The sequence below is a fragment of the Sinohyriopsis cumingii genome, chromosome 4 (genome assembly GCF_028554795.1).
Source record: "Sinohyriopsis cumingii isolate HCF-2022 chromosome 4, ASM2855479v2, whole genome shotgun sequence".
Lineage (NCBI taxonomy): Eukaryota > Metazoa > Mollusca > Bivalvia > Unionida > Unionidae > Sinohyriopsis > Sinohyriopsis cumingii.
The window spans coordinates 83,103,510-83,116,216 of NC_142964.1; the positions used below are offsets into that span (position 1 = coordinate 83,103,510).

Below are 12,707 nucleotides of genomic sequence, written 5' to 3' on the forward strand. Positions count from 1 at the left end.
GGGCAGATGGATGCACAAGTTGACTCGCCACAAAATGTCTTACTGAACAGAAAGGACTGTGTGGTTGAAAGCTTAAATGCTTAGCCCTGACCTTGACCTTGATAGTACCCCAATGTAGTACATGGCATACCTGCTAATGATGATATGTATACAAAGTTCAGGTCCTTAATATCAAACATCTCTGTAGTTAAAGATTTAAAATGTAACATATTAAACCACAACCATGACCTTTAAAACAGGACCCCCAAAATGGTACATGACATATCTACTCACGATGATATAAAAGTATACCAAGTTGTAAAGCACAAGAAAAAATGAGACCGACAACTTGAACCGAGACCCTGACAATCAAGACAGAAATCCCAATGTGGTATTTGACATACTTTTTAATGATGATATACAAGTATGCCATGTTTTACATCCCTTAACCCCAAAAGTTGTGAAAGTTGTAGAGCAGAAAGTAGATTGTAGGAAAATCAAAATATTAAGCCCTGATCTTGAACATGAAGATACAACTTCAATGTGGAATGTATCACCTTCTGATGATTTTATATGATGTTCCAACCCTTAATCCCAAATGGCTTAAAACTTATAATGCAAACGGGAGAGTTATTAAAAATTATAAAAAATGTATACCAACACATGATGATGTATAACATTTTTCGTTTCTTAATTTTCAAAGGCATGAAATTCATATAGCAGAAGGAATAGTGATAGAAAACATAAATTACTGAGCTCTGACCTTGACAATAAAGACAGGAACCCCAATGTGTTATGCATCACATCATCTAATGATTATGTACCATGAAACACAACAAGACTAAAAACCCATGTAACTAAGTAGAAGTTTGTTTTGAGGGTTTTAAGTTTTTCTTTTGCACTCTCTCTCTCTCTCACACACACACTCATATAATGGTTCTATTTATATTTATAGTTCAAGTCATTTGCACTTACTTTGTTTCATCACTGTTTGCACTTTTATGTAAATTTAAATGACCTGGTAACATTCTTCTAGCCTGTAAATATGAGAACATTGTTGCAAAATTGTTCTTTTACAAGTCCTTGTAAGCACCAATGTCAAAGGTGAGGAAATGGGCCTTGTTTTAAGTTCACAAGTCAGTTGACTAACGAACATGAAGGTGGATAGTATCGGATATAGTCTGAATAGTGACAAATAAACATAATTTCTATTGATTTGCACAACCAGTGTTACTGTATTACAATAAAGTTGCCACTTTAGAAAGATGTAAAGATTACCACAATTATCATATTATCGATAATGGCCATAGTTTGTGCTAGTGCACATGCCAGCTTTGTTTTACTTCATGAATAGCCAAAAACTATCTACAGACCATGGGCCAACCTCACAACCGGAAATAGACAGTTATCCACCAAAGTTTTGAGCAAATTTCAGTTTTATTCGGCTCATTTTAGTGCAAAAATGCAATTCTGGAACCAACATATTATTCTCAGTTTTCTGAGTGAATGGGTTTCAATTTACTTAATATTACCGAAGCTAAAGATGGAAAAAAATCTGCAACCAGAAAGAAGTATTTTCAATAAAATTGTACATGAATGATCAATAAATCAATCTAATGTGTGCTACAGCCAAATCTTGTCAACCTGGGCTTTACAATGAGATGCTACATTCTGTGTGAAATCATCAAATACTTTAAGAAAAGAACAGAAACATCCTAATGAACAGTATTCCTAAGCAACAAGTGGAAATATATAATTTAATTGGAATGGGTAGTTCCTGTCTCATTAACAGCCATGTTCATTTACACAATTGGAATGGGTAGTTCTTGTCTCAATAACAGCCATGTACATGTTCATTTACACAATTGGAATGGGTAGTTCTTGTCTCACTTACAGCCATGTACATGTTCATTTACACAATTGGAATGGGTAGTTCTTGTCTCACTTACAGCCATGTACATGTTCATTTACACAACTGGAATGGGTAGTTCTTGTCTCACTTACAGCCATGTGTCATTTACACAATTGGAATGGGTAGTTCGTCTCAATAACAGCCATGTTCATTTACATAATTGGAATGGTTAGTTCTTATCTCAATAACAGCCATGTTCTTTTACACAACTGGAATGGTTAGTTTCTGTCTCACTAACAGCCATGCTCATTTACACAATTGGAATGGGTAGTTCCTGTCTCACTAACAGCCATGTTCTTTTACACAATTGGACTGGGTAGTTCTTGTCTCACTTACAGCCATGTACATGTTCATTTACACAATTGGAATTGGTAGTTCTTGTCTCAATAACAGCCATGTTCATTTAAACAACTGGAATGGGTAGTTCTTGTCTCACTTACAGCCATGTTCATTTACACAATTGGAATGGGTAGTTCCTGTCTCACTAACAGCCATGTTCATTTACACAATTGGAACGGGTAGTTCCTGTCTCACTAACAGCCATGTTCATTTACACATTTGCCAATTTTGTAAATGTTTACAGACATTAAATTAAACTAAGACATGTACATATTCCAGCATTGCTGCATTACAAGGCAGACTCTGGAGATTATTGATCAAATAAACACAATGATGTGGTACTAAAGAAAACTTAACATGCAGAAACCATTATTTTCTTACACTTAACCTTTAAGACCCCCAAAATCAATGGGTTTCTTTCTTATCCTAAGTGGAAGCTATCCACAATGATCAGAGTTTGTAGAGAGCTTGCAAAGGAATTTATTCTAAAAACAAAAGTTTTTATGCAAAATCCATCTTTCGTTGAGCCACAACGTCCCTGAACTTAGATTCCCAAATCTATAGACCTCTTCCATATTTTAAGTACAATCTCGCTATATAACTCTGGTCAAAGTATATAGTCTTGAACTTGCATTACATGTATTGTGCAAAATCCATTTTTCTTCTCAGTCAGTGATACTGAACTTTAATCTCTGACCCCACAATCAATAGGCTTCTATCTTACCCAAAGTTATCCACAAAGTTTGATGAAGGTACATAATCAGGAACTTAATTTTTGTGCAGAAACCAATTCCAATTTTTAGTCAGTGACCTTTATCTTTGACCTTGCCACCTATCAATAGGTTTCTACTTTACTCCAAGTTCAAGTCATCTGCAAACTTTAGTCAGCTCTTTGATTCTGAACAAAACTTATTACGTGGGAACAATTTTGTCTTCTTTTAGTCACAGTTACTTTGACCTTCTAACCCCCAAAAATTTATAGAAATTACTTGTTCCTTATTCTAAGTTTAAGCCATCGACAATGTTGGGTCTAGGTGTGTGAGGAAGAACAAATAACATTGTGTGGACACATTTTTCTTCTTTTAGTAACAGTAATCTTGATCTCTGGCCCTCTAACCCACAAACTAATAGGTTTCTTTCTTACGCCAACTGCAAGCCATTCACAAAAATTGGTTCTGGCCTGTGATGTGAAATGAAATTTTACTGCATGGACACCTATTTATTTTTTTCAGTCACAGTAACCTTGACACATGACCTTTTGTCCCTGAAACTGCATTATCCCAGTATCAAGCACTGCTTGTCAATAATAGTAGGTGGCAGAGTGTTAGAGTTATTGTACAGACATTAAATAGGGAAGAGATGGATCAATGGACAGATGAGTGGAGGGACATCCTAACATCATACAATCTAGCTTATGACAAGCATATAAAAACAAAACAGAAGTTACTGAACTGGTACTATTCAATGTACTCTTCAGATAAATCCACAAACTGGGTTTAATAAAAAATCATTTGTTTGTGTTATCAAGCTCCCAAAACACAAGATAAATAGAAAAAAGTCAAGCTGTCAGACAGCGAAATCACTGATGGAGTGCTGACTATCAACTTGTTTATTCATAAGACATCATTGGTACGTGGCATTAAACCCCACAACAACAACAACAACAACGTGTACAAGGAACCACTACACTAATTAAGTTCCTTAAATATTCCCTTCATTTTTTAATATTATTATTTTGAAATGAAATCCAGTGCATGTCACAAATTGAACTACACAAATATATACTAAAATCGGTCTTTGATACAACTTGTAAAACTATAAATAGCCTAACATAACAAAGACACCCCACTACAGTGCCCGAAATGACCTAAATACATTTAGGTGTGAGGATGAGCATGTAGTTGTAACACTATGCAATTACCACTACAGAGGTGGGGCATACAAATCAGCATATTAGGACATGTATTACTGGAAATAGTTACTTTTGAACTGAATTACCCAAACATTTAGTGCAAGTGACTCTTCCAGAACTATTCCAAACTCTTGTTCTAGAACTATTCCAAACTCTTATTCCAGAATTATTCCAAACTCTTGTTCCAGAACTATTCCAAACTCTTGTTGCAATAAAGCTGTACATTAAGTCTGCTTGAACTCAAAGAAAAGCATGGATGCTAGAGTGTTCACAAGGCTGTGCATTAGCAATACCTATGGCAAGATGAATGGCCACAACTCATGACAAGTATGTATAGAATGTGCTTATCATCAAACTCATCTGATTGCTTGTTGAGACAAAGCTTCATGGCAACTCCGGTTAAAATATAAATGTGGAAGCCTGAATGTTCACAAAGTTGTGCATAAGCAATGCTCATGCTAAGGCCTTCAAGGGAGACAACTCCAAGAAATATGAGAAGAATGTGTTCATCATCAAATTCATTTGTTCTCTTAAATTACATGTTCTTTCTTTAAAAAATAGTCTAAATACAGAGTATTACTCTACCTTACCTGGTGCATATAACTCTGTGAATTTGAATTCTGGAATGCTGGGTTGAATGACAAGTTCTGCATAGCTGTGTTTGAGGATGGCGGTCTTCCACCATATACTGGCTTCACATTATCTGCTTGATGAGGCAAAGATTGGTTACTGTACTGATATGGCTGACTTGTGCCGGATTTGTTGGGAGAAAACTGTGTCCTTACACCCAACTTTTGGTTAGATTGGTTGTATCCATAAGACTGGTTTGCTGGTCCGTTAGAGACTGCAGACTGGCTTTCAAATGACTTACTGGGAGAGGACTGCAGTCTCTGATATTGCTTTGAATATGAAAATGACTGATTACCAAGCCTATTTCCTGCATATGCAGATGATTGGTTTACTGGTCTATGATCCATATAGGGTGATGACTGGTCTACTGGTCTATTTCCTGTGAAAGGGGAAGATGGGTTTTCTAATCTATTACCCATGAAGGGTGACAAATGGTTCCCTGCTCTGTTTGATTCCCCTTGTCTCTCAGTTCTCTGCTCGGCAGACAAAATCCTCACAGAATTAAAATCTCTAGTTTGTGAATTGTCTTTATTTGGAGGAATTTGTGTTCCAGAAATATAAGATTTTGCCTGGTCATCAGTGTTTGTTTTATAAGTTGATGATGGATCTGAACTGCCACCAAACATTCCACGAGTGCCTCCATTATGGTTGCCATAGAGACGAGCAATCTGATCCTGTGTGCCGAACAGGTGACTGGCTGCACTTGGAGTAGACTGAACACGACCAGTACTGCTGTTAGAGCTGCTAAAACTAGGTTCTCTTGCCCTGAAAAGCAAAGCCAGTCTAAAATAGTCAATAGATTAACTATCACAAAATATGATTCATCCATACTTAAAAATCCAATATATATATAAATATAATGAATACAAATCATGTGGCGAATAACAATCCTTTCAAGTGCACTGGATCCAGCAAGGGATCACATGTGTGTCAGAGATTGATTAAGATAAATGCAATAAATAGAAAATGAACAGTGTGAAACTAGTATCTAACTAGCCTGAGCACTTCTGACTCTTTAATGAGTCTTTTTTAGAGGAAAATACAAAACATAGACAAGAACGAACAAATAAAACAGAAAAACGGTTATGTTTGCAAAACTTTACATGATTGTTTCTACAGGAATTAAACCTTTAACTTTATGGTGTTTCAACTAGTTTCTTTCAACTTGTTGCTGATACTGGAAAATACAGAAGCCCAGTAGCAGAACACTTCTCCTCCCTATGCCACATTTTCAGTGATATAACACTAATTGCAACTGCTCACAACCCCAAATGGAGTTCCCAAACCAGGAAGAAAAAAAAAAATGTTACTAGATACGCTGCCTTAGAACAAAACCAAGCAATTTAAACCAAGAAGACTAGAAAAAGACAACCATGCACAAATAAAACAATCTTTTGCAGCCAACAAATTGTCTTTTAAATAATTCACTAAATTTGCTTAATAGCCTATAATGACTAATATAACAATGAAATATCCTGGATATAATTTGCACTTACATAAATTTACATAAAATAACAGACGTCAATATGGCTCATCGATTTCTAGGTCAATAAAAATATTTTCCAGTATCAGCAACAAGTTGAAAGAAACTAGCTGAAACATCATAAAGTTAAAGGTTTAATTCCTGTAGAAAAAGTCATGAAAAGTTTTTCAAACATAACCATTTTTCTGTTTTATTTGTTTGTCTTGTCGGTGTTATGTATTTACCTTTGAAAAACACTCATTAATGAGTCAAAAAGTGCTCAGGCTAGTTAGATACTAGTTTTGCACTGTTTGTTGTCAGTTTATTGCATATATATATATATATATATATAAATGACTAAAAATCATTATTTAAAATCGTTTTAAAATACCTGTTACTTATTAAGGACTTTACTCAAGGTTCTGAAAATAGCATAAATATTCAATAAATATTCTTAAACAACTTTTGTATTACCTTAAAAAATGTCTTTATTTAAAGTCTATTATTTATGTTGTGACAAGAAAACATTTAGATTATACTGAAACATCAATCATTACATTAAATTTTAGAAGACAAATGCTTGTGTATAACCACATTAGTTCGGCCATTTACTCTATAAAGAAATCCTTTTCTTTTCAAATCAGATTATCAAAATTGGCTCACAAATTTCTTGACCAATGACCTGTAAAGTTTAGATCAATACATGTACCACGCTGCTTTGGTTACCTTTCAAACACTTCATTATCAAGGTCATGACCCTGACTGGTATCATTACTATGACTGGCCATTGCAGAATTCACCTCAGGTGTGGAGCATTTTGATTGGTCTTTTGGCTGTGAGTCGTATGTGCTGTGTGCAAAATACATGGAGGAATTTGGGTGTTAGTGGACATACAAAAACTGCAAAACCAAACTATTACACATGTGTGGTACATTGACTGTAAAGAAAACATGACTTGAGAAAAATGAACTGCACGCAAAAACTACCACTTATGTTTAAAACTTTGTGTGGTACCAGGCTTCATTTTCAGTATTATAAAGGTTAAGTCTGGATTTATGAAATTTGATTGGTTATAAAGACAAAATTGAATTCTATCCAATAACACTGCCAAAATACTATAATTAGATACTTTAGCTGTTTATTGAAATCAAGATCGTCATTTAAAGTTCAAAGTATAAAACTTCTATCACTTCAGCTGTATTAAGTGAAGGCCATTTATGGTAACAGTAAAAATGCCCAAAGTAATGTTTTTGCAAATCAAAATAAATGCAAAGCATTTTTCTCACTTCATATAACTCAAATCATGGTTTCAGGATTTAAAAAAATTACACACAAACATTGCTACCACTACTCTGTACACATCACTTTGGTATAGCCATTTCATTATTATTATTATTATTATTATTATTATTCTATTATTACTGCAGCATTAAAGCTTGATATAAAAAGAGTGATACAACTGCATGTGACACAGGCATCAAAATCGTTTCTTTTACAATGAAATGGAAAGCAAACCTAACTTGAGAACTAACAATGTCAAACCCACAATCACAACATTACTGTAATATGTGTGACATTGCCCCAAAGACCAAGAGCTTGAGAGATCATGTAACAAAATGAATAGTCTTAGACTCATAATGATTCATTTCAAGTATGAATGAGTTTTGGAACAAATGCATAAACTTTAAAGTCTTAATGCAAAAATGACTGTCACTTGACTCCAAATTCAAAGAGCTAGCAAATGTGTTAAAGAATTCATTGCCACATTGTAATGATTCATACCAAGTTAGATATGATGAAAATCTATCAAAGAGTTCAGGAAAGGTAAGTAAAGATAAAACTTTTACCACAAAACAAAAATGGTGATGTTGATACCACCAGTAGAAAAGTATCTTTTATGCCTGGCTTTTTCTTGAACTCAGTGTTAAATACTTCATTACTGAAATTATTATATGTTTAAAAATCTTTTGACAAGTATAAAGGTTTATTACAGAACATTACTGTTTGGTTCTGATCAGATCTGAGTGAAATGGCTATACCAATGAAACAAACTAGACTTCTGTCCTTGTAAGACATGCATCCCCAAGCCAATATCAACTACATGTATAAATCTGTACCTTCATGTCCAGTAAGTACATATATATGGTTACAGGGTGAGGATTTCATAGGTCTCAAACTTATAACATAGTGCAAAGTAAATGGGAGCAGGGATGGATGCAGAGATTAATGTCAACTGTATGTATAAATTTGTCTTTTGCATGCACAGTAAATATGTACATGTACATAGATACAGAGTAGGGATCTAATTTGTTTCTATACTGTATTTATGACCCAGGGCTAAATCAGTTCTAGTGTATGTAAAATTTGTCTTTTGATGCACAGTAAATATGTACATGTACATAGATACAGAGGGGGATCTAATTGTTTCTATACTGTATTAATGACCCAGGGCTAAATCAGTACTAGTGTATGTATAAATTTGTCTTTTCATGGGAATCTCAATACTTCTACATTCTGATTAAAGTGCTAAATCCCAGGGAGGTAGGGAAAGACGCTAGGGCATTACACAGAGGTCCAAGTCTGACATGTGTTGACATTTGTGCCATCAATCACACAAGCCATTTATCAGGCATGTGAGACAAACAACCTCTGATGGTATCACCCCTATCCCCTAACCCAACTCTCTGGGTCAAGATCAAAATTGCAAGCATGCTTACACAAGTTAAGCTCTTAAGACTATAACTGACCCAAATTTCAACCAGGGAAGGATTTCAAAGACATCAAGTATATTTATGCCTGAACATATCTATGTACATTGGACAAAAAGGCAGTTTAACAATATTCCTGCACTTTAAAAAATCTTAAAAACCAAACTTTATAAACAAAAATAAAAACAAAGCAATAGTCTGGCAAGCATACTTCATACCCAAATATGGGATATGGATAAAAATAAACAATCTGCCTACTGATGATGGCTTATTTCCAAAAATTGTTACCAAATCCAATAATCTGTTTTTTATAATTGATAGCAGAGTTACCTCTTCTTATCCCTCTCCTTATACACCTTTCACCAACCACACATTTCTGCTGCTACCTTTGAATTGTGAATTGCAGTGAGTGCAATAAAGTGAAGAAATTTTAGTCAATCTTGACTCAACTGCAAATATTATGAATAACACATTACATGAGGCCCATGATTAATAATTCTTTTTGTATATAACTTAAGTATTTGCACAAAAAATCAATTTTCTTCTTTCAATCAGCAACATATTAATCTGATCTTCTGACCCCCCAAAAAATTGGTTTCTTCCTTACCACAATGCAAACCATCACAAAGTCTGTTACAGGTCTGTGATACAGAACTAGCATTATTGTGCAGAGACAATTTGTATTCTTGCAGTCACAATCACCCTGAACTTTTGACCCCATCACTGATATGCTTCTTCCATATTCCATGTGCAAGCTATCCACGAAATTTGGTAACTGTTGATGATGCAGAACTCAAGTTATCGTGCAGAAATAAATTTAATGACACAACAAATCACTGGATCAAGATAAAACATCACAACATAATAAGCTCTACCTTATAGCAGGTGTATAACAAGTAAAGAACAATACACCCCATATAAGATACAAAGTAAAGTAATTTTTAGTTTAAAAAAACAAATCCAAACAAATATGAAACACCAAGAAATTAAACCAAACATTTTATTAAAATTAAATTTTCATGGAAAACAACTGTAAGCAAAAAAGTCATTACAAGCACATAAATAATCTACAGATGGGAATGAAAATGAAAATTTAACAGATACTTGTTGATGGGTCATCACCATGGTTACCTGAACATGGAGTTGTACTGATAGTTGTTCAAAGCAGACTTGGTTCCTTGGATACCCCCATTAATTGGAGTAAAATATCTGATGGTATAAAACAATGATACTGTATTGCATAAAAGTAGCAGAGAAATGTGGCCAAAAAATCATATGAATGTTGTATGTTTTGCAAGCTTTTGGAAAAATCTGTTGCACATTAAATTGTTCAGAAAATCTCTAAAAATAATTAAGTGCAATGATCTGAATTTGGACAGCTTAGATGCCAAATTTTTATCCATGTTATGTCAGGATGTCATATTAAACATGAAATATCGACAAGAGTACTACAATTAGCACATGATATGCCTACCTTGTGACCTTTTTCCCTTCTAATCACCTTGACCTCTGAGCTTGGGACTTAACTGTTGTATCATAAGTTGTGGATAAAATTTCAATAAAATATTTGTAGGGGTCAAAAATGAAGCTTGGATAAGGTATCAGGACAGTGACATTTTATCCTTTGTTGTGACCTTGACCTCGAGACAGAGAGTATGACTGAATATGTGAGACACTGTCAAGACAAGATATGTAACAATAAAAAATTTTATTAAAATATATATATCACAGAACCACATTTCTAATTCAATGACCATAACCTTGCAGCAAAGGATGTGGCTATGGTATGCAACACACATGTAAAGGTCATGATATATACTTGGGTCAAGTTTAATGAAAATCTCTCCAACCATTACAAACTTATGGAATAAAACGTTTACTGATGGAGAGACAGATAATGCCATAACACAATATGCCTAATCTGAGTGTTCATTAAAAAAATCATTGCATGTTGCCAAAACATAAATTGCAGAAAAAGACCTAATGTACACCTCACATGGCATTTTACGTACCTATTGACTTTTACACTAAGAAGAGATCCCAAGATTTTTTTACTTTTCAACATGCGTGTGTGTGTGTGTGTGTGTGTGTGTGTGAAAGATGCTGCAAGGATTTTATCTGAAGGAGGGAGATCCACTCTTGTCACAAAATAAGTACTGAGAAGAAAAAATAAGAGGGGGAGGAAGATTCTAAGGATTTCTAAGCTTAATCTGTTCCTTATCTGTGTATAAATATTGTTCTATGCTGAGAATCACTTTCACAGTCTGCTGTTTGATGGGGCATTAATGTTCTTAAATGGTTGCTATGCATAGTTTTCTGGAGCTCACAGGTATTGCCTTTTGGATAACATAAGCTCTGCCAAAGTTTCACTTTCTTGACTGTGCTTTGGTAACAATTATGCCAGATTTCTTATCTGTTCCATAATCCTGTATTAGGATTTAAAGTCCATAAATGCCATAGTGTTCTTTTTAAGATGGAGATACTTTGATCAGATAAATATCTTTACTTCTTAATTTCATTTTAGATTCATATTTATTCAGTTTATCATAACACTTATAGGTTTACACCACTCTCTCAGTAACTCGGGCCTTGAGAACTCACAAACCTGCTTATAACGTGGGGTCAGGCGTAGATCCCATTTTTTAAACCAGAAAATAACAAAAAAATTATTCCTATTTGTTGAACTTGACGAAAATTGCAATCAGGACCTGGAAATTTTAATCAACATTACGACATATCAACTTTAAAAAGAAGTCATAAAATTTATTACATTTTCTTTCCAAACGACATTCTTTGTACACCATAAATAATGATACTCCACGAAATTTTCATCAATGAAAATGTCATGCCTAGTGGAGGCAGTACTTCAATAAATAAATATCAAATAAATAATATTTTGGTATAAATTGAAATTTGTGTTCTACTTCTATCTTTTAGTTCTTTTTAAGTGTAATCATCATAAATGCAATGTGTCCTCCTGTTATTAAACATAAAATGCGTCAATCTACCATAACAGCTATGTCCTTGATCGTTTCTCCGAGAACCTAATTAAGTGCCGACCATGTTTTGATACTGGACTAGCGGAAACAATTGTTGTATTGTTGCACTAAATAAAAATTGGGACTCCTTTTCTATTATCACATTAATTACATCTTTTGAACCAAATAAAAGGTGGGATAAACAAAAAAGTTAAAAGGCATACAATTCCTACATGCTTAAAAACCAGTGGCTCTGGTCATATGTTGGGTAACTCATCTCAGTTGATCAATCGAACACTGTAGTAAATGTTATTGAGTATGCAATCTAATTAAATTACTTTAAATTAACCTACTCAATCACAACTGTGATTAAAGATAGCAAGACAACCAAGCGAAATGAGTACTTCGTAAAATAAAGAGCTTTGTTTCACAGATGTGGGCCACAGTGGGAAAAACGAGTTTCCAAGAATTCCTGAATTCGCACGTCAAGATATTCTTAAGGATGATAAGAAGTTTCAATGTTACATGCAATGAAATCACAGCATTAATATTTAACTAAGTGAACAATTAAAAAATTTACTATCGACGTAGACGATTGTCTTACAAAATATTGGGTTTTTTAAATAAAAAGGAATCTTGTTTGGTAGTGTATCAACAGTTAGTCTGGTTTCATGCTTTGGAGACTCCTTATTTCTCAAAAACTATTAAACACCACTCCAGGAACCAGACTAATCAACAAAACCAAAAGACCTGATACACAAATGTTTTCAGGTACTGTGTTGGTTGT

General features: G+C 34.2%; 1 protein-coding gene across 8 annotated transcripts in view; it reads right to left on the reverse strand.

Annotated features, from left to right (window-relative positions):
• LOC149801558 (uncharacterized) overlaps nt 1-12,707 on the reverse strand; it is a 190,879-nt gene that overhangs the window by 24,465 nt on the left and 153,707 nt on the right. For 5 of the 8 annotated variants that reach the window (XM_089955768.1, XM_089955767.1, XM_089955766.1 and 2 more), the window contains 3 exons: nt 10,074-10,151; nt 6,961-7,083; nt 4,733-5,537 (listed from right to left, as the gene is read on the reverse strand). In XM_089955768.1, the coding sequence (XP_089811894.1) occupies nt 4,733-5,537; nt 6,961-7,083; nt 10,074-10,151 (1,006 nt within the window). The remainder of the gene's footprint in view (nt 1-4,732; nt 5,538-6,960; nt 7,084-10,073; nt 10,152-12,707) is intronic. The other 3 variants (XM_089955771.1, XM_089955769.1, XM_089955773.1) reach the window with 3 other exon arrangements.